This window comes from Nicotiana tabacum, chromosome 14 (genome assembly GCF_000715075.1).
Source record: "Nicotiana tabacum cultivar K326 chromosome 14, ASM71507v2, whole genome shotgun sequence".
NCBI lineage: Eukaryota > Viridiplantae > Streptophyta > Magnoliopsida > Solanales > Solanaceae > Nicotiana > Nicotiana tabacum.
Genome location: NC_134093.1, coordinates 62987469 through 63013998, shown reverse-complemented (window position 1 = coordinate 63013998; position 26530 = coordinate 62987469). Strand labels below are relative to the sequence as shown.

The window sequence follows — 26530 nt, the reverse complement described above, 5'->3', positions numbered from 1 at the left end:
AGAATTGGTCTGTGGACCGCAAACTGGACGCAAAGTGAGGCAGAAGTGCCCAGCTCAGGAGGGCCATTATGCAGTCCACATAAGCGTTATGCGATGATCATATTTAATAAACAAATGAAGCAAACATTTATGGCAAGCGGGAGCTAAGAATAAAAGAAACATGAGTACACTTATCCCAAGTTTTAAGGCACCGGGCGCTATGTGGCGCTCCTCTACTTTTCGGCGTGGCAAATAGTATTTGGTCCAAGTTGAACTTCTCTGCCAAAGTAAAATATTAAATTTGATTATTTCACTACTGACAAACAACAGTTAACTTGGTCCAGGCTGGACCTGCCCGTTTCACGTATGTTGGTGACACCCAGTATTTATAGATATTCCTTGTTTGGACATAGAAAATAAATTACTTTTGAAAAATATATTATCCTATAATTTGTCCAATCTCTGTTTTGCTGGAATAATTAGTTTTCATTTTTGCTTTGCCGTAATAATTACACTAGTTTTCAGTTTTCACGGATTGTTTTGGAAAAGAAAAACCTCAAGGGGGGAGAGTTGTCATCCTCTGCCCTCCCCTTTGACTTAATAATCCCAAGTTAAAAATAAGACGTAAGAGTTTGTTAATTTTTGTTTGAAAACTTTAATTTTCTTATTAAATCATTGTTGCTAAAACAATTAATTATTGCCTGACAAGTTCGTCCAATTTGCAACCGAAGAAGAAGAAGGAGGTTCAATTTTTGAGATATGAGCTCATTGGGGTGGATCTAGATCTCAAGTGCTGAATTCAATTGGTGGGTGGGTGTTGTTTATTTAATTTTTGCTCGATTTCTTGGATTTGTGTTGTTAATCTCATGATGATGCTTGTAGTTTGACATTATTGAGGGACGGACGGACCCTGAAGAAAAGAAGTTAAATTAGAATTTTGGGTTTCAAGGATGGGGGTGATGTCAAGGAAAGTAGTGCCAGCATGTGGTAATCTCTGCTTCTTTTGCCCATCATTGCGCGCAAGGTCCAGACAGCCTGTTAAACGCTACAAGAAGCTCCTTGCTGAGATTTTCCCCAAATCACAGGTCCCTCCATTTTGTTGACTTATACCTATAGCCGTATCTCAATTTTTGGCTGTTACTTTATTTTCTTCTCTGCAGGATGCTGAGCCAAATGATAGAAAGATTGCCAAACTTTGCGAGTATGCTTCCAAAAACCCTTTCCGCATTCCTAAGGTAGTAATATAATATTAACCTTTTTTTTGGAAAGCTTTTTTGGTGTCAGGAGTCTCCCTTAATAATTAATTTCTGATCAATGTGATTCAGATTACTGAATACCTGGAGCAAAGGTGTTACAAAGATTTGCGAAATGAGCACCTTGGCTCCGTAAAGGTTGTTACCGTCATCTACAGGAAGCTGCTATCTTCATGTAAGGAGCACATGTAAGTTTGATACTTATGTACCTATATGGAGAAATTTGGATCTTCTCTATCTTTATGCTCTAAAATCTCTGTGTAGAGGAGGATCATCACATGATTGCTTTATAAGTTGTTTTGGCAACAGTGAAGAAGCTAGATTTAACGTTCTCTATTGCAACCGAACTAGAAAGGCTCTTCATTTCTTATATGCATATCTGTTAAATTACTAGGTTGGTTTTTGCAACCCCATGGTGCAGTTCTATAAAGTTCCATTTATCCATGAAAGAAAAGGTACACAAGAATTTAGAACTTAAAGAACGGAAACCTCAGCAGTAAATTCCTCTCCCTTTGTAGAGGGGCTGAAGATAGACCTCAACTGGTTATCAAGAGTTATGTACCTGATGGAAATCCACATTAGATCTATTCCTGTTCTGATAAACTGTTCCTGTCTGTTACTTTTTTGAGAATATAAAAGAGTTCGGAGTTATAAAGCAACTTTTGGAGAAAGCAAACATAAGAGTTGTTCTAAGAAACTGTTATGGAAGTCATTTGGGAACGGTTGACCTTACGAAGTACCTATCCCCTCCCAGAATAAAAGATAAAGACCTAGTTTTAAATATTTCCTGAAACCTAATGAATGGAGAGGCGTGAGCAAGCTGGTCAGAACTCCAGTTCGGGATGCTGGAACTACTTTGAATTTGTCTTAGTTAGGTCACAACTAAAAAAAAAATCTTATTAAAAGGGTTCAGATAGCCTATCCCTGTAATCAAAACATCTTCGTCGATTCATACTTTAACTTGTCAAAATAGAAAAACAATCTACCTCTGTTCTGCTTCATTTAAGATGTTATTTCCTTAATGAGATTGTTTTAATCTCACCCCACTTTTGCTTGGTGACTTATATTCTTGCTTCCTGTTGCCTATATTTGGTGTTGACGTTACTGATAGAGATCTAGTTATTCTTGAAACGAGGCAATGAATCATAATAAGGTGGCTAAGAAGGAAGCGAAGTTGGCAGTTACCGCGACTAAGACTGCCGCATTTGAATGCTTGTATGAAGAACTTGGAAGCAAAGGAGGAGATAAGAAATTGCACAGACTAGCCAAGGTGCGAGAAAAGAAGGTTCGTGACCTAGATCAAGTGAATTGCGTCAAGGACGAGGATGATAGAGTGTTGTTGGATGAGGCCCTTATTCGACGGAGATGACAGACTTACTTCCATAAACTCTTGAACGAAGAGGGGGTTAGGAACATTGTGCTGGGTGACTTAGAACACTCCGAGAGTCGTCGGGACTTTGGGTATTGCAGGCGTATAGGAGCTGAGGAGGTAGAGGGGGACTATGCATAAGATGAGCAGGGAAGAGCGACCGGTCTAGACGAAATACCGGTTGAGTTCTGGAAGTGCGTGGGTAAGGCGGGCTTGGAGTGGCTCACTAGGTTATTTAATGTCATTTTTAGGACAAGGAGGATGCCCGAGGAATGGGGATGGAGTACAATGACCCTGCTGTATAAGAACAAGGGTGATATACAAAATTGCAACAACTATCGGGGTATCAAACTACTGAGCCATACTATGAAAGTATGGGAGAGGGTGGTGGAGCTGAGGGCGAGGAGGATTGTGTCGATTTCAGAGAACCAATTCAGATTTATGCCGGGGCGTTCGACTACAAAAGCTATTCACCTTGTTAGGAGGTTGATGGAGCAGTATAGGGAGCGGAAGAAGGATTTACAGATGGTGTTTATCGACTTAGAGATGGCTTATGATAAAGTGCCGAGGGAGGTGCTGTGGAGATGTTTGGAGGCTAGAGGAGTTCTTGTTGCTTTTATTAGGGCTATTAAGGACATGTACGATGGAGCAAAGACTCGGGTGAGGACAATTGGAGGGGATTCAGAACACTTCCAGTTGTGATGGGGTTGCACTAGGGGTCAACCCTCAGCTCATTTCTATTTGCCCTGGCGATCGACGCACTGACGTGACACATTCAAGGGGAGGTGCCATGGTGCATGTTATTTGCACATGATATCGTATTGATTGACGAGATGCGTGGTGGTGTCAACGAGAGGTTAGATGTTTGGAGGCATACCCTGGAGTCTAAAGGTTTCAAGTTAAGCAGGACCAAAACAGAATACTTGGAGTGCAAGTTTAGTGGCGTGACTCAGGAAGTGGACGAAGATGTGAGGCTGGATTCACAAATCATCCCCAGGAGAGAAAGTTTCAAGTATCTTGGTTCAGTTATACAAGGGAATGGGGAGATCGACGAGGATGTCACACACCGTATTGGGTTGGATTGATGAAATGGAGGCTCGCTTCCGGTGTTCTGTGTGATAAGAATGTGCCACCAAAACTTAAAGGAAAGTTTTATAGAGCGGTGGTCAGACCGATTATGCTGTATGGAGCGGAGTGTTGGCCAGTCAAGAACTCCCATGTCCAGAAGATGAAGGTGGCTGAAATGAGGATGTTGAGATGGATGTACTGGCATACCAGGTTAGATAGAATTAGAAATGAAGTTATCCGGGACAAGGTGGGCGTGACTCCAGTGGAAGACAAGATGAGGGAGGCGAGAATTAGATGGTTCGGCCATGTGAAGAGGAGAGGTACAGATGCACCGGTGAGGAGGTGTGAGAGGCTGGCATTGGAGGGCCAACAGAGAGGTAGAGGTAGGCCGAACAAGTACTGGGGAGAGGTGATTAGGCGAGATATGGCGTCGCTCCAGCTTACTGAGGACATGATCATGGATAGGAAGGTGTGGAGGTTGAGTATAAAGGTCAAGTTAGGTAGCCGAGCATTGTCCGTGTTTGTAGCAGCAGCTCTAATACATCACTTAGTGTCTTTTGTGTATTTTCGTATCCATAGACTTCTGTTATTACTTGTTACTGCCTTGTTTTGATTTTCTGTTTGCATTTCTTAGTGTTAGTTCTGTTAGCATTTTCGCTTCGGTGTCAGATTTGGTTTGCTTGTTATTGCCCTTCCATTTATCTTTTCCTGAGCCGAGGGTCTACCGGAAACAACCTCTCTATCTTCTTAAAGGCAGGGGTAAGGACTGCGCACACTCTATCCTCCCCAGACCCCACTTGTGGGACTACACTGGGTATGTTGTTGTTGAGGCAATGAATCATAATACTGAAATAACATTTGTTAGTCCCTGTAGATGCCACCTCAAATATGTCTGTACACAATTCAAGTCATAATAGTTAGCTATTTCGCGGAAATTTCTGACTTGGAAATGGACTATCTATGATGATCTAGTTGACTAAGTTAATTTTGGATGGAAATGTTCTTCCGATATAGCATCAGTATCTATGCATGTGATATACAGTTTTACTCTATTGCACTGATACAGTTAAAGTTTTGCATACAATTATTACTTCAGTTACTTTTACACTTTATGCAGTTCAAACATAATGTAATGGTTTAAATTTACAACTGCAGGCCACTATATGCTACTAGTCTATTGGGGATTATCCGCACTCTTTTTGAACAGACGCAGCATGATGAGATGCAGATTTTAGGTTGCAACACTCTCGTCGACTTCATCAATTGCCAGGTTTGTGTGCCGAAGAAAAATAGATGTTAATATGTACTGATACCATCCTTATGAAAGAGTATTTTGAAGTACTTGTACTCGGCTCATGTATCTGAACCAATAACGTGAACTGGGTAGTCGTGGAATATAAATGCCACTGAGTAATTTGGTAATGCATCATTGTGTCTTTTACTGATCTATCATAAGTTTGAAGCCTCTAGCCGGGTACCAAGCACTGATGTCTGTTAGGATTTAGGATTATAGTGTTGCAAGTACATTATATTACCATGAGGAGGATGTAAATTTTGATGGATGAGAAGAGAAATATTAGTACACCTATCCAACAAGGGGCGCTTTTGGGTTTTTATTCTTGGTGGATTGGGTTTACCCCATGGAAGTGGTCTGAGCGAAGGACAATGGAGTGTGGTTTTGATAAATGGGTTTAGAAGAACCTGGAAAATATTTTGGGTTGCTGTTAAAAAGTGGATTTAAGCTCTCTTCCTTTTCCATATTAAGCAGATGGATGGTACGTATATGTTCAACTTAGAAGGCCTTATACCTAAAATGTGTCAACTAGCTCGAGAAATTGGAGATGATGGCAGAGCCCTGCGCTTGCGGTCTGTAGGAATGCAAACTCTGGCTGTCTTGGTAAAAACACACAACTCTCTCTCTCTCTCTGCTATATTTTTATTTCATTATACTTGCACAAATCTCAAGTACCTGAACTTGGAACCACTTCAGGTGTTTTGGGGTGTTTTCTGATATTATGAATAACTAGGTCTTGGTGACATGGACATGATATTACCTTCTTTGAAGGATTTAGCTGCATTTGTTGTTTTACTAACATTGTGGCTCACATTAAGTGAAGCGGGCCCTTGTTGCTTTTTTGCGCTTCTCTCTCGGGCCCTTGTTGCTTTTTTGCGCTTCTCTCTCTCTCAAAAACATTGACTGGACATGTCTTGCACCAGTTAGAACTAGGAGGTGCTCATATATGGTGATAAAAGCTTGTTACGTATATCCTTGATTAACCTTTCCCGATAGCTGCTCTTATACTCGTGACAATTGCATGTGGCACTGTACCTTTTTTTTTTTTTGGTGTCAGGATAATTTAACTCACTTCAAAGACTAATTTCTCGATGTTTGTGCCTGTCCAAACTCATTGACACGGAAATTATGACAGGGAGGCACCTTATTCAATTGATGGTAAATATCTACTTATATGTCATGTTTTGCCAGCTAATTCGACCAGTTTACACAGATACTTAGCTAGTAACTGTAAAAGTTTCAAGTGTATAAAACTGTCCCTTCAGGGACATCCGATAAAATTAGGAAGTTTCAAGTGTATTGTAATTGAGGAAAGGTGCCTATTTGGTTCACTACTTCTAGTGCGGCTTCTGTAACTAGGATAGGAAGCTTTTTCATAACGTCTAAGCTCTAATTTCTCAAGTAGTAAGTTAGAGATTACTCCTTTCCGTTATTTTAAGAAATTCACTTTAATGCTGTGCATCCAGAGATGATAAAAAGTTCTTGAAGAGAACAGGTAAAGGGAAGGTAATTCAATCTAGTGTGGGGTTCACTATTTGTTTATAAGGTTAAAGTAGTAAACAACTTATATGCTATTAAGGTCATGAAGCTTAAGGACCACTTTGTCATAATAGCTACACATTCACATTTTCGTGTGCATCAATTTTATTGGAAGTGCATATATATTTTTGTTTCCTTTTATTTGTCTAATTTCTCTTTAGGCTACACTGTGGAGCCTATACTTTTCCTTTTTTCATCTTTCTCTTCCTGTGTTTCTTTTGTTTTCATCTTTTCTTTTTTCTTTTAGGTGTGGTTTATGGGGGAGCAGTCCCACATCTCCATGGACTTCGATCATGTAAGATTATTTCAATGTTACTCAGTTATTCAATTTTCGAATAATGAAATTCTCCAACTGCCAGTTTGTTTTTCTAATGTTGCCATGAAAATAATGCAGATTATCACTGCGACTTTGGAGAACTACATTACTTTCACAGTGAACCTAGAGAATGGCAGACAAGATGGTAAACAATCTCAACCTGAACAGTGGATTCAAGGAGTGTTGAACAGTGACGATCACAGCTCATCTTTCCCTGATATGAGCAAGAAGGTTTCCTCCTTGCCAAATATCATGAATGCAGATATAAAATTGACATCCTCAATGTAAGGTTATATACCTAAAAAAGCAAAATTATATTCTCCGCCTGGTACCGTAATAGATTATGGTCTTACTTTATATTATTGTCTAACTCTAATCAGAGAAACAACCAAAAGCCCCTCTTATTGGGCCAGAATTTGCTTACGTAACATGGCCTTACTGACAAAAGAAGCGACTAGTGTACGGCGGGTTCTTGAACCTCTTTATCATTGTTTTGACACTGAAAACTATTGGGCTTCAGAGAAAGGACTCGCCTGCTCAGTGCTCATGGATTTGCAGTGCTTGTTAGAGGAATCAGGTGATTCATGGGCCCCTTGTTCTTTGTTTGTCTGTTGCTCGTTCAATTTTCCCTTACACAGATTTTGACCCCAGGTGAGAATTCCCATTTGTTGCTATCCATCTTGGTCAAGCACTTGGATCATAAGAACATTGTCAAGCAGCCTGACATACAGATTAGTATAGTTAATGTGGTCACACACTTGGCAGAAAATGCAAAAGAGCAAGCTTCCACTACAATAGTTGGTGTCATTAGTGACCTGATTAAGCATTTAATGAAGTGCATGCAGTATTCAGCTGAAGCATCTAGTTCGAAAGACAGATTAGATAATTCTAACTCCAATCTTCAGTCTGCCTTAGAGAGGTGTATATTACAGCTCTCAAATAAGGTTTGTCTTGGATAATTTGGTTTTCAATTGGCTGCAAGCATGTGCATTATATTCTGAACTTTTCTTTTGTTTGAGCAAGTTGTCAATGAAGTAAATTGGCTTCATCTAAGTTTACTTGCAATCCGCTATCCTTTATTCTGTTTCCATATGTTCTCTATGTTTTCTTGTTTGATGTCTTTGACGAAACAATTCACTTTGTAGTTTGAGAGTTGAAGTTTTGTTCTATAGCTTCCATGGCCAATAAAGATTTGTATGGACCAGACTTCATCCAAAAAGAAAAAAGAAGGAATTGTATGGACCAGAAATGCATGCTTATTAGAGCTACGAGTTGAATAACCTTGATACCACGTACTAGACCCAAGGAGAGGGTTAGTTTTAATCACTGCAAGTGAATACAAGATAAACACTGTGTAGTCCTTTGTTTGGCCTACTTCTCTTTCACTCAATCACGAGAATAAGTTTTTCAAAGAAATAGAAATCTTTTGATTTCCTAGAATTTATACCAGTAAGTAATTCTAATGATCTACTTTGGACTAGGTTTCAAATTTCAGCAACTACTCTTCTAAAGGCATACTCACTAGACTATGTACTAGCTTCTGGCGCTATTCAAAGGCCAATGTTGATGCTTTCAGACAAAACTGTGTTGATAATAAGTTGGTCAATTTTTTTTTATAGTTTCTGGGGATAAGTTCTATCTCTGATTTTAATGTTTATCTGCTCAATGTGTTTCTATAGTTTTTCGCTATAAGCTGCTTGCTATCACCAAGTACAATTGATAGCAAGTATCAACATCCTACTTGCCTCTGGGAGAGTGCACGAACCAAGTGCCGTTATACGGTGAATGGTGTATTTTTATTATTACTTCTAACTTTAGATCTTCATTTGCTGATTTGCATGAGCATACTATGTGCAGTATGTTTTACGTGAAGGCAGTGTTTTTATAATGACATCTATGTCATTAACAGGTTGCTGATATGGGGCCTATACTTGATATGATGGGCATGGTGCTAGAGAACATTCCAGCGAGCATCGTGGCAGCTAGAACAATGATTGCCGTTGTGTATCGCACAGCACAAATTGTCTCTTGCATTCCTAATGTGTCATATTACAGGAAGGTAACTAGAATCTGTTGTAGAGCTCCTGATACATGGTTTTTTAACTTTTATGTATTGCAAATGGTCTAATATGCTTTCAATCGACCTCAGGCTTTTCCAGATGCCCTCTTTCACCACTTGCTCTTGGCGATGGCACACACTGACCATGAAACACGAGCTGGAGCACACCATATATTCTCCACTGTGCTTATGGCACCTGTCAGTCACTTGTTATCTCTACATAGTAGAAATTTTTCCCAGGGTATTCTAGTCCAATCACCAAGGAAGTTGGCTAAGGTGAGAACTAAGAGTTTCTCCATACAAAATGGAAACACAGATGAAAATGGTTCCAGAGATGAAGAAGTGGGAGAAGAAAATGAAGATGTCAGTCGCCATTCACATCAATCTGCTGATTCTCGATCTCGAAGTCAATCCTGTAGCTTCAAGGATGCTCTCCCTGATAGGAAACCAGTATGGAAGCACTAATGTCTTCTTTTAATTGCAAGTAATATCCATGACTTTGTTTTTCTTTTTAAGCTGATTAAATGTCTAATTCTCTGAAATATTCCAGGATCTCACTTCACTTCGGTTGAGTAGTCACCAAATGAGTCTTCTGCTTTCATCTATCTGGGTTCAGGCAACACTGACTGATAATACACCTTCCAATTTTGATGCGATGGCCCATACATACAAAATTGTGTTACTTTTCAGTCGATCAAAGGTTCAAACCAATCTCTTTTGTCATATACGTTTTCGCAGTTACAGTTCTGAATATTCTAGTGACAAATCCTTGACCATAGAAATGTTTTCTTTTCTTTATTTTTTCTGGCCTTCTCTTTATAGCATCCCAAGTGTCTAACTCTATCCAGAGATGCATGGGGAAACGTTCATGAATTTTGTCTCACTTGTAAGGTGCTGTTTGGACGTGTGAGTGTTGAAAAAAGTAGAAATAAATTTGTAAATGTTCTTTGGTTAGTGTGTTTTCTCGAAAAAGTTTCCTGGGTGAAAAAGTTCCTTGAGGAAATAGTTATAACCAAAAGGTTATTTCCATTCACACAACATTCAGAAAACTTCAAGAAACTACAATTATCCAAACAGGTTTTTCTTTTGCACAAACTATTTTCTCCAAAGAAATCTCTGACAAAGGCTATTTTGAAATCTAGACAAACTGTTATAAGTCTTATCTTGCTTGATCTCCATCTTTTATGTTGTTCTGCAACTGTTTTCATCAATCACATAATAGTTAGTTTTGCTAATTGCAGAATTCTAGTCACATGGCGCTTGTTCGATCTTTTCAGTTAGCCTTCTCTCTGAGGAGTATTTCGATGGATAGAGAAGGTGAGTTGGGTTCACTATCAAGTTCCACCATTTTACATACTTGGGGAATACAAGCTTAGAATTATTTAGTTTGGTTTCACAGAATAAATTGGCATCAGTACTACGACCTGATAAAAATTTCAATCACTTGAAGTTCCTGACTGGGTTGTCGACGATTACTTCTGTATCTTGCATTATGAAAATTTTAATTTTATCAGAATTAATGTCTTTTGGTGCAAATATTGACTATTATTTTACTCACTGTTTACTGAAGGAGGTTTACAACCATCTAGAAGAAGGTCTCTATTTACTTTGGCATCATATATGCTCATCTGTTCAGCAAGGGCGGGAAGTCTCCCTGAACTAATTCGTGTGGTTGAATCATCACTGACAGACGAAATGGTTGATCTCCCAAGCCTCTTTGAGTTTATGTTTAGTTTGCTGGATAATTAGTTGATTTCTTCCAATTTTGCTGTTAGGCCAAATTTCATCAGCTCTCCATGTTTTTTAATATCATTTGATTTGTATAAATGTAATAAATGTGATAAGTGTTTGGTTAATAGGTTGATCCTTATCTTAAGTTGGGTGAAGATGTCAGGCTGCAAGCTGCATCTGAAGCATCTGGTAGCGAAGCATATGGTTATGGGTCACCGGAAGATGAAATTGCAGCTTTGAAATCCTTGTCAGCAGTAGAATTAGATGATGAGAAATTTAAAGAAATCATTATGTTGCACTTCACAACTAAATGCAGAACATTGTCAGAGGTATCGACTTTCTCAAAATTTGATGTACGATGCAAGTTCATAACCTCATAGGTGGTGAGGAACTTTGGTCTATTGGGAAGACAGACTAATACACATTAATGACATTTTTTTTTGGGTCGTTAATAGCTAGTTTAATTTGTTGGCTGAATGCAGTTATCTAGAGTAGAAAGAAGATTGTTTCAAAATAGCAAGAGCGATGTAGAAAGCATAAAAGGTCTTTCTCCTTAAATTTCTATTTTTGGTGCAAAGAACCCACGTTGTATAGCTGGGTAATTTGATGGAAGATTGTGGTTGCCTCAGGTTCAGTCATAGACACTACTAGTACATTCTTTTGTGACACCGACTTGGTGTTATAACAATGAAGTTTATCGACTTATTTAGAAACTAACAGAGTAGAAATAAAAGTAGGTAGAATAAATAGCTTTTGTTTGGATAAAAATTGCAACTTAGCCTATCGATATGATAATGTTGCATCAATTTTAGATGATTCGAAATGTGACCTGAAATCTATGAAATTAATATCCACATACTAAGGCATGATTTGAATCAGTTATCTTAAACGATTCCATGAGTTTTCTGCTACTGAAGGATGAAAGTCTTTGACTGGAGCATAATCTGCTCTAGTTACAAACATGTTGTATCTTGTTTATGCAAACTCATCGGAAAATGGATCCGCTGTCAATATATTCTCTTGTTTTCCTCTTTCGTAAAACGTTTTTGGGGAATGGAGAAACTCCTGGTAAGGAGTGCTTCTCATTTAATAGGCCCTACGCGGTGTGTATCCAGATTAGTCGGGCTAGTGCATTCCAGATACTGGATGATTATACCCAGGAAAGGAAAAAAAATCCCTCTTATGGTTTATAAACTAGTAAATAAATGAGCTTCTTAGTAAATACATGAGCTTCTTAGTACAGGATTTGTTCTCATTTTCTTCTGGAACAGGATGTTGAATTTTGGCTAATGTTTTCCAGGATGAGTTATCAAGCATAAGAAAACAACTCTTGGAAAGGTTTGAACCAGACGATGCATATCCACTTGGAATTCCTTTGTATATGGAAACACCTCACCCCTGCTCTCCACTTGCTCAGATTGAGTTTGAGACTTTTGATGAGGTTGAATAGGAATCATTTTCTGTATTTGACATATACATATATTTATGTCTAGTTGGTTACTTTTTCTTTTGTGATACAAAGAGAGGGCTCTTGAACTTTTTCTTCCACCCCAACCGCATGGCTTTCAAATATGCTCTTTAAGAGAGTTAATTATGTTTCTTTACTCTATCAGGTCATGGCACCTCCTTCCCTCATAGATGAAGAAGCAATTTCAGATGCTAATGGAAGCCAATCAGGTCGAAAGACCTCTCTTTCCATCAATTCCCTTGACATTCTAAGTGTGAACCAGCTTTTAGAATCGGTGAGTAACTGCTTAGAAACACATGTTTAGGGATATTTGTTTAGTTGTTAATCTTCTAGATTAGTCTTTGGAAAGTTTTGCTTACACATTTTTTTTTAAACATTTAAAACTATGAAAATCCACTTGGTTTTTGCGCCATTGCAAAGAGACTAAGAAGAGGGAACAAAGAATAGAGAAATATGTCTCGACACTTGTCTTTATGGGGCATCAGGGGTTCCGCCTATCTTTTGTCTTCCCATTAGTGAAGCATAGTAACAAAAAGGACGAAAATGAATGATCTCTCCCGCCCCTTTGTATCGGTGTCAATCAGGCACGATAGTGGTGGTGATCAGGATTCGGGTAGCATCTGCTCAGTTGCAGTGGAGGCGGATGCTTAGATTGATGGTGAAGATGGAGAAATAAAAAGATGGGAAAATTGAGAAGAATAAGATGACAATGAAGACAAAAGGAATGCAAAAAAGAAAAGAAATTTGGTAATGTCTAGGCAAACCTACTTTCTCCGTTTTCTGTCTCTTATGCTTCAAGTCTAGTTGAAGCCCTAGTTTGTAGGGAAACCAAAGGCCAAGATTATGATGAAGAGAGTACTTTTTAGCAAAACCCTAAAAGTTCTTGAAAAGAACATGAAAGCCCTGATTAGAAAAGGAAAAGAACATGAAAACCAAAGGTTGAACACTTGCAAAGTTGTCGTCTACAAGCTAAAATCCCAAACAAACTAGGGTTGCCATTTTTTTCTTAATCAAGAGAGTCCTAAAACTACAAAACAAACACCTGAGCATTACACCTAATCAAATAACAGCATTAAGAATTTACAGTCTAATAACTCCTAAGCTACATTCCGGTAACTCCTAAGTTACCTTGGGACTAAAGAAAAGTAAATCAGATTGACTGTAGTATGAACAATACACTTGAACAATAACTTTGTTTGTCCCTCTGGCATCAGCTCTCCTTGGGTTGGAAAAAGATTTCTCCTCATTTTTGGCCTTCCTTGATCAGTAGGATGTCCAGGTGATCCTTTCTGTCCTTCCTTTTTTTTTCTTGCCAACTGGAGTTTCTATAAGTGCTAACTCTCTTAATTTGCATCTCTTGCCCTCTGTACAGTAATCATTTGCTTATATAGCATATAAGCTAAATTTACGGTATCACATCACGGTTACACAGTTGCATGCTTTACCTCCATAATCTTGTCATGTTCATGACAAGGGAACTTTTTGATTTTTCATGGATTTTCCCTAATGTGATTAGATTGAAGTTCGTGTCTCTTAGAGATTGTCTTTTTGACTCTCAAAGCTGTTGTACTTGAATTCATGATTGTTGGGATGCACCAAAAAACTCTTGCTTAGGCTATCTCCATCCTTGTGGATCTGCTAGTGAATAAATCTGAGTCTGATCAAATTCTTGTTGGCTAAATTCTTATGAATTCCTATTAAACAATCAGTGGTTGCTGTTCCTCATCGTCGTCTGGCAGAAACTTAGAAAGGTTGAAATCTGTGTTATCTGTCTCCACATCATAAAAAGGTGGAGATTCCCAGCTGAAATTATCATCTCCTGAATCATTGTTGATATCCTATAAGAGTAACTTTTTTAGGAAAACACAGGTATGCCACAAAAAATATGACAATTGCTTTCTTTATGACTTATGAGTTCATCTTTATTTTCCATCCATTGAAGCTTCACTATAATATCTTCCAACCCTGGCATGGTGACGACCAACAAACCAAAGCAAACACTAAAAGAGAAGGGAAACAAAGAATTAGGAGAAGACAGAAGAAGATAGATGATATTTAAGAGGTGTAAAGAACCTAAACTATGATAATGGACAACCAATTGAACAAAAGTCAATTAACCATAGAGGAGGTGGCTTGGCACTCTCTAAAGCCAAGAAAGCCTTTTATCTTTTATCTCAAATTTTTGGATTTTCTTACTTTTTCTTCAATTTTTGTGCTATACACCTCTTGAACAACCAAAAGACACCTCTTATATACACCTCTTAATTTAGAAAATCAACCGTTTCTTAAACTGAATAACTAATGCATATTATGCCATTTTTAGACTACTTTCATATTTGTTGTATCCCCTCATTTTATCCATGCATTTGCTATTGTAATGCTTCAGACTCTTCCTACATCCTTGCTAACGAGACCTTTTCAACACCTATGCCTTTTCATCTTCTTTCATATTCTTTGTGCCCCATCATTTTATCCATGCATGTGTTATGTCATGGGCGGCTTTCCAGTCATGCCCCATGATCCCTTGGACGCGCCCCGTGGCGTCCTGGCCAGCCTCCCAACGCCCGTCGCCATGGTCGGCCCCGTGGTCTCGGCAGCTCCAAGTGACAAGCGCGCATGTGCCTCTGTCGCCCCACCGATAGCCATCGCCAGCGCCCAGCCACAGGCAAAAGCCAACAGCGCCGCGCGCGCAGACAATGCCGCGCGCGCAGACCCTGATGCTAAAGACAAAGTTGCTGCCAACGGACTTGCTGCTGCTTTGTAGAAGACTAAGTCCTTTTCATTGTAAATATAGAGTAGTTTTGCTGCATTTTCTTTAAGTGTGATTTTCCAGCTTTCATAGGTCTAGTCATGTAACTTTGGTTTATTTTTTTAAGCATTATTAAGGGGGACCAAGCAATCAAAACTTTCAAGCAAGCAAACAATTCTCTGTACTGGTGTCTCTCCCCCCCGACACCGTCTTGTTTTCTGTAATAGCTTTCATTCAATGCAATCAAGCTTTCTTTCATTCTCAATTCTCTTTTCTGCTCTCTTTCAATTGCTCATGACATTGGTTTTCCCGTACGGCACTGACAATCTAGTCTAGCGTACGGAGGGGACCTCAGTTGGCGGACAGCAACCGTACTGACATCGGTTGCCTAGCCTTACGTCGCCCTTCCAAGGAACTTCAGGAAGGCGCCGTGTAACAGTTGGTATCAAAGCCTAGGCTCGACATCGGACGAGGGATTACATTGCAATTACCACCATTTCTGACCATGGTGAATTATGGGGATCGCATCGCGACCCTTGAGGGAACGATTGACGCATTACGGCCCATCGTGGAAATGGTGCCCGATCTAAAGACCAGCCTAGTGCAAAGGTTGGACGACCTGGACCGCAGACTCATCCAGGCCGAAGTTGACATAGAAAACATCAGCCGCGACTCTGAAGGAGACCGGCAAACAGCAGTCACAGAGGCAGCTGAAATTTTTGGTAAATTTGAGGTCCTCCAGCAGGAGCGTGCCGAGGATTTAGCCAACAGGGAACAAGAGGCAGACAGGGTGACTGCCATGCAACAAACCGTAGACAACTTGACAGGCCAGCTCAATGTTGTCAATGCTGCTTTACAAGGCCTACTTCGAGGAGGCGGAAACCAATTTGGGGGTGGTGTGAACCTCGCCCCCATGCCACAAAAGCTGAAAATTCCTGAGCCAAAGCCATACAGTGGAGCTCGGAATGCCAAAGAAGTGGAAAATTTCATTTTCGACATCGAGCAATACTTCGATGCCGTGGGAAGCCTGGAAGAAGCTAAGAAGGTAGCAACTGCTGCCATGTATCTTCAGGGTGATGCCAAACTCTGGTGGCGGGTGAAGTACGAAGCCATCAAGGCACCTGAAGATGCCCTCGACACATGGGCGGAACTGAAGGCAGCCATACGCCTACAGTTCTTCCCCGAAAATGTTGAGTACAATGCCAGGAGAAAGTTGCGGGAGCTCCGCCAGACCAAATCAGTGCGAGATTACGTGCGGGAATTCTCCGCGCTCATGCTGAACATCCGTGACATGGGGGACAAAGACAAACTCTTCACCTTCCTGGAAGGGTTGAAACCTTATGCCCGGATGGAGTTGCAGAGACAAAGGGTAGACACGTTGCCTAAGGCAATCCAAGCAGCAGAGTGCCTTGGGGATTACCAAGTGGAAGCCCGGAAGGATAGGCCTCAACAGCCTGTCCGAGGAGGATACAAAGGGGGCCAACCAAACACTAGTGGCCCTAGCAGAAGTGGAGGAGACCGGAGTGCACCCAAATCCAAGGCTCCCTCTTCCGGCAGTACTAGTGCTGCATCTAACAACAATGATCGGGGGAGGAAGCCCCCCTCAGGATGTCGCCATTGCGGCGGACCACATTGGAATAATGAATGTCCACATACACAGATGAACGCCCATCAAGCTTTTGAGGATGGGACGGATGACGACGCCGATGATGCGGACCAGACCGAGCCAGTAGGTGCATTCAATGCAATTGTTGGCTCCATTTCTGAGCCCTTAGCGGGAACCAGTGCCGGTATCTGCAAGAAGAAGGACCCCTGTCCAATTACCAGGAAAGGAAATAAGAAGGCGAATTTGAGGACTCCTCCTCATCAAGAGAGGACCCTAATGTTCGTTGACATGAAGGTAAATGGCAAGCCCATTCGGGCAATGATAGACACGGGTGCTACCTACAACTACTTAGCCTCGACTCAGGTGGAGCGTCTTGGACTAGTTGTAGGAAAGGGCAAAGGTCGTGTGAAGGCTATCAACTCACCACCTCAACCAGTGGGTGGAATAGCCAAAGAAGTACCAGTGAAGCTTGGCCCTTATGAAGGAAAGTTCAACCTGCGCGTAGTGATCATAGATGACTTTGAGTTAATCGTGGGGTTGGAATTCCTGAGACAGACCAATACCATGCCCGCACCGTATGCAGACATGCTACTGATGATGGGGGCAAATGGGGCCAAGCCCTGCATTATTCCGTGCATTCCCATGAAGATGGCAGCCGAGAACATCTCGGCCTTGCAGTTGAAGAAGGGGGTAAAAAGACATGAACCCACGTTCCTGGCTACCCTCTGCATGGAAGATATAGAACGCTCCTCGGGTCCCATTCCTGCACCCGTGAAGGAGTTACTTCTGGAATTTGAAGACATCATGCCACAAGACATGCCAAAGCGTCTTCCGCCTAGGCGAACTGTGGACCATGAGATTGAGTTGGTGCCGGGTGCGAAGCCACCTGCCCGGGCGCCATACAGAATGTCACAACCCGAACTCGCCGAGCTTCGGAGACAATTGACGGAAATGCTAGACACAGGGATCATTGTGCCCTCTAAGTCCCCACACGGGTCCCCTGTGCTATTCCAAAAGAAACATGATGGTAGTTTACGACTCTACGTTGATTACTGGGCTCTAAACAAAATCACCGTGAAAAACAAGTACCCTATTCCGCTAATGGCAGACTTGTTTGATAGACTGGGTGGTGCGACGGTATTCACCAAAATAGACCTGAGGACAGGTTATTGGCAAGTTCGGATTGCCGATGGTGATGAGCACAAGACGACCTGTGTGACAAGATATGGGTCGTACGACTTCCTGGTTATGCCCTTTGGCTTGACTAACGCGCCAGCCACATTTTGCACCTTGATGAACCAAGTCTTCCGAGAATACATTGATGAATTCGTCGTGGTTTATTTGGATGACATTGTGGTATATAGCCAGACACTAGAAGAACACCTGGAGTATTTGCGGAAGGTCCTAGCCCGATTGCGGGAGCACGAATTATATGCGAAGCTATCCAAGTGCTCCTTTGCTCAGAAACAAATTGACTTCCTCGGACATGTCATCGAGGAAGGGAGGATCAAGATGGACCAGCAGAAGATTTAGGCCATTACAGAATGGCCGCCTCCTAAGGATATACATGCCTTGAGGTCGTTCCTTGGCCTATGCAACTTCTATCGGCGGTTTGTGAAAAGTTACTCCCTCATTGCAGTGCCGCTGACAGAACTTCTCAAGAAGGCCACCCCGTGGGATTGGGGCCCCAAGCGGGCAAAGGCCTTCGACGCATTGAAGATGGCTATGTCTAGTAGCCCAGTCTTGGCCCTCCCTGACTTGGCCAAGCCATTCGAAGTGCAAACGGATGCCTCCGACTATGCACTTGGTGGAGTATTGCTACAAGAAGGGCATCCCGTAGCGTACGAGAGCCGGAAACTGAAGGATGCAGAGCGGCGCTATGCCGCCCATGAGAAAGAATTATTGGCTGTCGTTCATTGCTTACGCCTTTGGAGGCATTATCTACTGGGAGCCCCATTCGTGGTCAAGACAGACAACACAGCCGTTAGCCATTTCATGACCCAGCCAAAGCTGAATGGACGACAGGCTAGGTGGCAGGAACTCCTAGCAGAATTTCACTTCAACCTGGAGTACCGAAGTGGAAAGACCAATCATGTTGCTGATGCACTCAGTCGGAGAGCTGATCTAGCATCGATGTGTGTACTCGCCGCCCTAAAGGGAAGCGAAGTAACCACCACCATAAAAGACCAGATACAGGATCTACTCATCAAGGATCCTGCTGCACAGTATTTGGTTGATTTGGTAGGACAGGGCAAGACTCGCCAGTTCTACACCGAAGATGGGTTCCTGAAGGTGAAAGGGAACCGACTTTATGTTCCTAAAGGAGGAGATCTGCGATGGACTCTTCTTGCAGAATGCCACGATACTTTGTGGGCCGGTCATCCCGGCGAGGAACGCACCATGGCATTACTTCGCCGTGCATATTATTGGCCTCAAATGGTCGATGACGTCGCTCAGTACGTGAAGACTTGTCTAGTATGCCAGAAAGATAAGTCAGACCGCTTGACGCAGGCAGGGCTCTTGGAACCACTAGCTGTACCAAAAAGACCTTGGGAAAGCGTTTCCCTGGACTTCATCACCGGATTGCCCAAGGTCGGAGATCTCACAACTATCTTGGTTGTGGTGGATCGGTTTTCCAAGTATGCTACCTTTATAGCAGCCCCACAATATATATCAGCAGAAGATACAGCTCGACTATTCTTCTCTCGCGTCGTCAAGTATTGGGGCTTACCTAAAGACATTGTTAGTGATCGCGACTCACGCTTCACTAGCAATTTTTGGACCCAACTCTTTAAGTGTCTCGGGTCAAAATTGAGCCATAGCTCAAGTTTTCATCCGCAATCTGATGGCCAGACGGAGCGATTCAATGGCATGCTAGAGGAATATCTCCGGCACTTTGTGACCGGATCGCAGAAGAATTGGGTGAAGCTTCTGGATGCTGCTCAACTGTGTTTCAATTCACAAAAGAGCTCAAGTACCAACAAAAGCGCTTTTGAAATTGTTACCGGACAGCAACCGCTACTCCCACACACAGTTTACGCACCAAACATGTCAAAATCTCCTCGGGCTGCTAGCTTCTCAAAAGAATGGAAGCAAAATTTGGAGATAGTGCGGAGCTATCTTGTCAAAGCCCAAAAGCGGATGAAGAGGCATGCTGATCAGAATCGCCGCTTTGTGGAATACCAGGTGGGAGACAAAGTGATGGTTAAAATCCCAAAGCGGTACTTGTTTGCAGGGGTCCATGACCCTCGCCTATTGCAAAAATATATTGGACCCTTGTCCATTGAAAGGCGCATTGGGAAAGTTGCATACCGGGTGGATACCCCAGCTTGGTGGAAAATCCATCCTGTTTTCCATGTCAGTCTCCTGAAACCTTTTCGGGAAGATATGGAGGATCCTTCACGAAGCCAACTCACAATACCAAGTATTCGAGGCCCCAATTCAACCGGGAAAAGGCGTGCTGAAGCTATTCTTGATGATCGAGTGATTCACGCCTCAAGAAAAGATCACCAGGAGTTCTTGGTGAAATGGCAGGGATGTGATGCAGAGGAGAATACTTGGGAGAGGGGAACAAACCTCAAAGCCTACAAGAGCCTGATTGATGATTACCTTGCAAGGAAGGCTCCGAGGACGTCGCCAACTCAGGTGGGGGAGAATGTCATGGGCGGCTTTCCAGCCATGCCCCATGATCCCTTGGACGCGCCCCGTGGCGTCTTGGCCAGCCTCCCAACGCCCGTCGCCACGGTCGGCCCCGTGGTCTCGGCAGCTCCAAGTGACAAGCGCGCATGTGCCTCTGTCGCCCCACCGATAGCCATCGCCAGCGCCTAGCCACAGGCAAAAGCCAACAGCGCCGCGCGCGCAGACAATGCCGCGCGCGCAGACCCTGATGCTAAAGACAAAGTTGCTGCCAACGGACTTGCTGCTGCTTTGTAGAAGACTAAGTCCTTTTCATTGTAAATATAGAGTAGTTTTGCTGCATTTTCTTTAAGTGTGATTTTCCAGCTTTCATAGGTCTAGTTATGTAACTTTGGTTTATTTTTTTTAAGCATTATTAAGGGGGACCAAGCAATCAAAACTTTCAAGCAAGCAAACAATTCTCTGTACTAGTGTCTCTCCCCCCGACACCGTCTTGTTTTCTGTAATAGCTTTCATTCAATGCAATCAAACTTTCTTTCATTCTCAATTCTCTTTTCTGCTCTCTTTCAATTGCTCATGACATTGGTTTTCCCGTACGGCACTGACACTCTAGTCTAGCGTACGGAGGGGACCTCAGTTGGCGGACAGCAACCGTACTGACATCGGTTGCCTAGCCTTACGTCGCCCTTCCAAGGAACTTCAGGAAGGCGCCGCGTAACAGTTGGTATCAGAGCCTAGGCTCGACATCGGACGAGGGATCACATTGCAATTACCACCATTTTTGACCATGGTGAATTATGGGGATCGCATCGCGACCCTTGAGGGAACAGTTGACGCATTACGGCCATCGGATATGCGACAGTTCCAGCAAAAGCTTCAAGTGGGTCTTCTATTTTTTTTTTTCTGAACTGCAAAGTGTATATGTTTCTTTTCTTCTTTTGTCTCTTTCACTTTGAGAATTGAAGATTTTATGTGATTTGGTTTAAAATTACAGTAAGTGGTGAATGAAGTCTTGTTCTTTCTAAATATTTTTGCATTGAATATTCGGGTTTTACATTCGTATGTAGAAACATCCTAAAGGTAAAAAAGAACCGTGCTTTTTATTTTGAAAAATAAGATTAAGAGAAAAAGAAATAAATACTCCAAAGGTGATGGCAAAACAAAGTTATCCTGTGAGCAGAAAGCTTATATCATACTATCAAATTTAAATGATTTAAACCTGCAAATCATATATACATTAAATGCTGCAATTGCCACTTTGATAAAAAACTAAATTTCGTGTAACAACGTTAGTAGGAAAAAAATCTAAAATTGAAAACTAATATCATGAACAAGTAGAAATTACAATTAAAATCTTCAGGTGAGCTTGATATTCGGATCGAGTGAAGCTTTTGAACATGGGGTTAAGATATCATTTGTTTCTTTTGTCTCTTCTCCCCCCTCTACATATGTGTGGTGGGTGTCTATGGTATCTATAAGGATGGAAGTCTTAGAATGGTGTGAGGAGTTATTCAGAGAAATAAATTGATTTTCTTTTGGAATTTTTAAAAGACTTGAGATGAGAAAAAGAAATAATATGTTTGCTCATAAAAGGAAAAATTAACCTTTTCTGTAGTTCTTGCTAGAAAGAGAAGTTACAAATAAGGAAGAGACAAAGGAAATAAGAAAGGAAAAGGAAAGAGAAACAAAAGGAAAAAGAAAAAGGAAACGAAGGAAAAAAAATATGAAAAAGGAACAAATGAAAAGTGAAGGAAATTTAATTTGAAAATTATTAATTTGATGACAATATGGCCAAGATTGGTGGCTTTACATTTTTTTTGAATTCAACAAAGTAAAAGGAAGATTATTATATATATATATATATATATATATATATATATATATATATATATATATATATATATATATATATATATATATATATATATATATATATATATATATATATATATATATATATATATATATATATATATATATATATATATATATATATATATATATATATATAAGTGTTTAACAAACTTTCATAATGTGAATGTATGAGCTAAATTTGTTTTATTTTTTAATATATATCGTTGTCTGAGACCGCACGAAGCACGGAAAAATTTAGTAGTTTATGCATAAAATTTATACCCAAATATAATAAAAAAGTTAAAGGATTACCCCCTAAGTGATACACACTTGTAAGCAACCTTTATGAAGTATTCAAGCAAACAAGAGGGAAACATAGCCCTCTCAATATTAAATGTCACCCAAAATGTGTCCAAGACTCTTAACCTAAAGCTATTTATATTAGTACTAAGTATTGGGCCAAACCCGTTTGGTACAACCTAAAATATAACAAGGCTAAGTTCAAGTAACTAAAATAAGTCAAAGATGGAAAATGATAACCACTACATGATCATGGGCCGATAATTTCGAGATCCCTGTAACTTCCAACTTTAGTCCACCCGGGTCTAAGTCAATTGTCAATGGCCAAAGGTCAACCTTGGTCTTCCCGGTCTTCACTTGGACTACTTTAACTTTGGTCCTCCTCCTTGACCATCACTTTGAACACATTATACTCTTTGGGGAGCCTCCCAAATGCCTCTTGAAGTCCCTCCACTCTCTTAAGGAATAAATGAATCTCTTGAATTTTATACAGATGAATTTTGGTGCTTCCTCCTCTTGAGTGGGAGCACTGCATGTCCAGTTTGTCCTTAAATGGGGTAGACCATCTTCAGTTCTAATACCGGTTTGATGAAGAGGAAGCACAGTACGCAGGGGTTTATTCTGAATCATGTTATGACCCAAGTCTATTGGAGGTAAACCAAGAGAAAAGCCTTGGGAGGGGCTAATATTGGCAAACCCTAGAAGTTCTTGTGAAGCACATGAAAGCTAAAAGAATATCATTAACCATAAAGGTTGAATATTTGCAAAGTTGTCCCTAGTTCTGCTAATAAGAAAGGCTCTATGAGTTATAAACAAACTAGGATTCCCAAAAATTGCCTAAGGAGGGTTTTCTTTTTAGGGAAACCCTAGAAGTTCTTGTAAACAACATGAAATCTAAAAGGAAAAAATCATTAATCAGATGTCGAATACTTGCACGGCTATCCCTGGTTCTACTTACAAGAAGAAGGCTCTATGAGCTATAATCTCAGACAAACCTTAATTCCTACTTCTCGATCAAGAATATTAATTTTAAAAAAGTTGAGGATTATTTCACTATGTCTCGTCGCATAATTAATAAGAAACTGCACTCTGATAAGACTTCTATACCTACCTCGTAAAAACAAGTGCAGCCCGGTGCACTAAGCTCCCGCCCGCTATGCGCAGGATTCGAGGAAGGGCCAGACCACAATGGTCTATTGTACACAACCTTACCCTGCATTACTGCAAGAGGCTGTTTCCACGGCTTGAACCCGTGACCTCCTGGTCACATGGCAGCAATCTTTTTATGCATGAGATTCACTGTAGCATGAACACTAACTGGTTGCCCTCTGTTCCTGGATCGCTCAGAAAGATGATGGTCCGCTGCATTAGCTGTTTTTTTTTTTTCATTTTTCCTGGCAATTAAGGTCATATTGATGAAATAAGTTTTTTTCCTATTGGCTGAATTATAAATGAGCTACAAATCCATCAATTACAATATGCGATTCTCTGCTTGTCTTTTCTTTGACACTTAAATCACTAAACTGATAGAAAAGGAGTCACTAAGATTTTGCTTCTTCTGGAGAAGAAATTAACCACCTGATATTTTTAACAAAGAGCAGTATGTATATTGTCACAGCTGTTCCTTGTCCTTTAAGGATTCTTAAATTCACTACATCTAGCATCACCACATGAAAGAGAAAAGGTAAGAATACCTTTTGTGGTAGTATACATCATTTTGTTGATCGCTCATGTTACCAAGGTCAAGTAACAAAAGAATAATTTAAAGTAGGCAGCTTGTGTCATAGACACATGGGGGACATGCTTAAAGCTGTCTATGCCTTTACAAGAGCATTACATAAGAAAAAGAGGAATTTTAGTTATTGGGAAGGGATAGAATTCTAAAACCTGATTGAACTGCGTCACAACAAAGCACGCCACATGATTGCCATGATATCTCGAGGGGAGGGGGAAGGGAGAGGGGGGGGGAGGGAATAATGGAGTTTTTTTTGAAGTCATATTATGAGAAGCTTTTGATCAAGTTGGAGATTGCCTTTCCATATATCTTTGTTTGGATTCCTAAGGCACTGAGAAAGGTGTGTTCTTTCACTTGGCTAGCAGCAAGAGGGGTGATCTTGATGCAGAGAGTTTGAGCAAGAGGAAGATTACCTACCTCACGTGGATCATCTCCTTTTACATTGTTGGGTAGCTTCTAGGTTAGGTGTAAATTCTTGAGATGGTTTGGAATATATTTGGTGATGCCATGCACTATGAAATATGTGTTATTTTGCTGGAACTCTGAAGATGGAGGAGAAGACGAATGGCCTTGAAGGTTGCTCCACTTGCGCTTATGTGGGTCGTTTGGAGAGAGAGAAATAAGAGAGCTTTTGAAGGGTAGAAAATAATTTTTGCACTGCTAAGGAATAGCCTCTTATTCATTATTTCTATTTGGTGCACCCATGAGGTATACAAAATTGGGTCATTCATAAAAAATCCAATCTCTTTTGTAGTTTTTCTACTTTTTGATATACCTCCTAGATATGGGCCCAAATATTCAATAAAACTTTATTCCTTTATAAAAAAATAAAAAAATAGAAGAAAAGAAAAGGAGGAATTGAGAATAATGCAGTTGAAATTATGACTTTAGGCGCATTTCAATTTGTAGGATCTCTTAGTTAATGAAATTGATTATCTCATGTGACATGTCATTCTATATGCACTATTTTTAGAGTACGTAGTCCATATCAACAACAACAATAACAAATCCAGTAGTCCTACAGATGGGGTCTGGGGAGGGTAGATAGTACGCAGACTTTACCCCTGCAGTGAATGTAGAAAGGCTGTTTTCAGTAGATCCTTGGCACGAGAAAAAATGAGAAAAGAACAGTAGCAACAAGCAATAACGATACCAAGATAAAATAAAACAAAGCGAAAGGAACAACTTGAAGATAGAAATCCGTATAATTAGAATACAAAACTGCCACTAATAACACTGGAAATGTCCGGAAACTCGCATAACTACCTATTAGTCTACAACCTTAATTCTCGATTTCTACACCTTCCTATTAAGAGTCATGTCCTCGGTCAGCTGAAGCAAAGCCATATCTTGCCTAATCACCTCTCCCCAATACTTTTTCGGCCTACCTCTACCTCTCCTAAGACCTTCTAAGGACAACCTCTCACACCTCCTTATTAGTGTTGTTAAAGGCCATCTTAAAGTGCGCTTAAGCCCTGAAGCGAGACTCAAAACAGTTGAGCGCTTCGCCTCGCCTCTAAGCCATACTTTCCCTTGCCAATGAGTGTAATTCTGAAAAGGCGACACTAAATAATTGATATTTCACTTTGTAATTTTTTTTCAATTTCTTTGTCCATATATTTGTTATTCATGCCTATAATTATTGGTCTTAGACTACATATACATATTTTTACTCTTTCTCTAGTTGCGCCTTTTTTCTTTAAAGCCCACGCTTTATTTACGCTTTGCGCTTAAAGCCCCAACGGACCTTGGAGCTTTTTTGCGCTTTTCGCCTTTGATAACACTGCTCCTTATCGGGCATTTATGCTTCCCCTCTTCACATGTCGAAACCATCTAAGTCTCGCTTCCCGTATTTTGTCCTCCATGGGGGCCACTCCTACCTTTGCCCGAATATCCTCATTCTTAATCTTATCAATCCTGGTATGCCCGCACATCCATCTCAACGTCCTCATTTCTGCTACTTTCATTTTCTGGACATGAGAATTCTTGACTGGCCAACACTCTGCCCCATACAATATAGTCGGTCTAACTACTACTCCGTAGAACTTACCTTTAAGTTTAGGAGGCACATTCTTATCGCATAAGACACCGGATGCGAGCCTTCATTTCACCCACCCAGCACCAATACGATGTGTAACATCCTCGTCAATCTCTCTATGAGCTTGGATTATAGACCCTAGGTACTTGAAACTATCTTTCTTGTGGATGAGTTGTGTATCAAGCCTCACGTCCATGTCCGCTTCACTAGTCCCGTCACTGAACTTACACTCCAAGTATTCTGTCTTGGTCCTACTTGACTTGAAACCTTTAGACTCTAGGGTCTGTCTCCAAACTTTCAGTCTCGCGTTAACACCACTTCGCGTCTCGTCAATCAGTACAAGATATGTATTGATAGCAAACTAAGGGAGTACTGATGGCAAGTAATAACAGTACAAGATATGTGGTAATAGCAAACTAAGGATAAAAGGGATACCATACTAACACTAATACTATTGAACTAAGGAAGACAAAGGGAAATGCTCGACTACCTATTAACCTTCTACCCTAATTCTCAACCTCCACACCCTCCTATCA

General features: G+C 40.9%; 1 protein-coding gene across 7 annotated transcripts in view; it reads left to right on the top strand.

Annotated features, from left to right (window-relative positions):
- The first annotated feature begins 316 nt into the window (after nucleotides 1–316).
- The window catches only part of LOC107799473 (protein SEMI-ROLLED LEAF 2), a 44245-nt gene continuing 18031 nt past the window's right edge, over nucleotides 317–26530 (top strand). For 3 of the 7 annotated variants that reach the window (XR_012698682.1, XM_075229613.1, XM_075229609.1), the window contains exons 1-19: nucleotides 317–603; nucleotides 689–785; nucleotides 862–1064; nucleotides 1140–1214; nucleotides 1305–1420; nucleotides 4825–4939; nucleotides 5438–5566; nucleotides 6750–6797; nucleotides 6897–7102; nucleotides 7199–7395; nucleotides 7470–7762; nucleotides 8728–8877; nucleotides 8968–9327; nucleotides 9428–9577; nucleotides 10119–10194; nucleotides 10448–10575; nucleotides 10737–10937; nucleotides 11909–12049; nucleotides 12222–12350. Coding sequence is in view for 6 of the 7 variants with exons in the window: in XM_075229613.1 (XP_075085714.1) it covers nucleotides 930–1064; nucleotides 1140–1214; nucleotides 1305–1420; nucleotides 4825–4939; nucleotides 5438–5566; nucleotides 6750–6797; nucleotides 6897–7102; nucleotides 7199–7395; nucleotides 7470–7762; nucleotides 8728–8877; nucleotides 8968–9327; nucleotides 9428–9577; nucleotides 10119–10194; nucleotides 10448–10575; nucleotides 10737–10937; nucleotides 11909–12049; nucleotides 12222–12350 (2649 nt within the window). In the remaining variant the exon portion in view is untranslated. Of the gene's footprint in view, nucleotides 604–688; nucleotides 790–861; nucleotides 1065–1139; nucleotides 1215–1304; nucleotides 1421–4824; nucleotides 4940–5437; nucleotides 5567–6749; nucleotides 6798–6896; nucleotides 7103–7198; nucleotides 7396–7469; nucleotides 7763–8727; nucleotides 8878–8967; nucleotides 9328–9427; nucleotides 9578–10118; nucleotides 10195–10447; nucleotides 10576–10736; nucleotides 10938–11908; nucleotides 12050–12221; nucleotides 12351–26530 lie in introns of all 7 variants that reach the window. The other 4 variants (XM_075229614.1, XM_075229611.1, XM_075229610.1 and 1 more) reach the window with 3 other exon arrangements.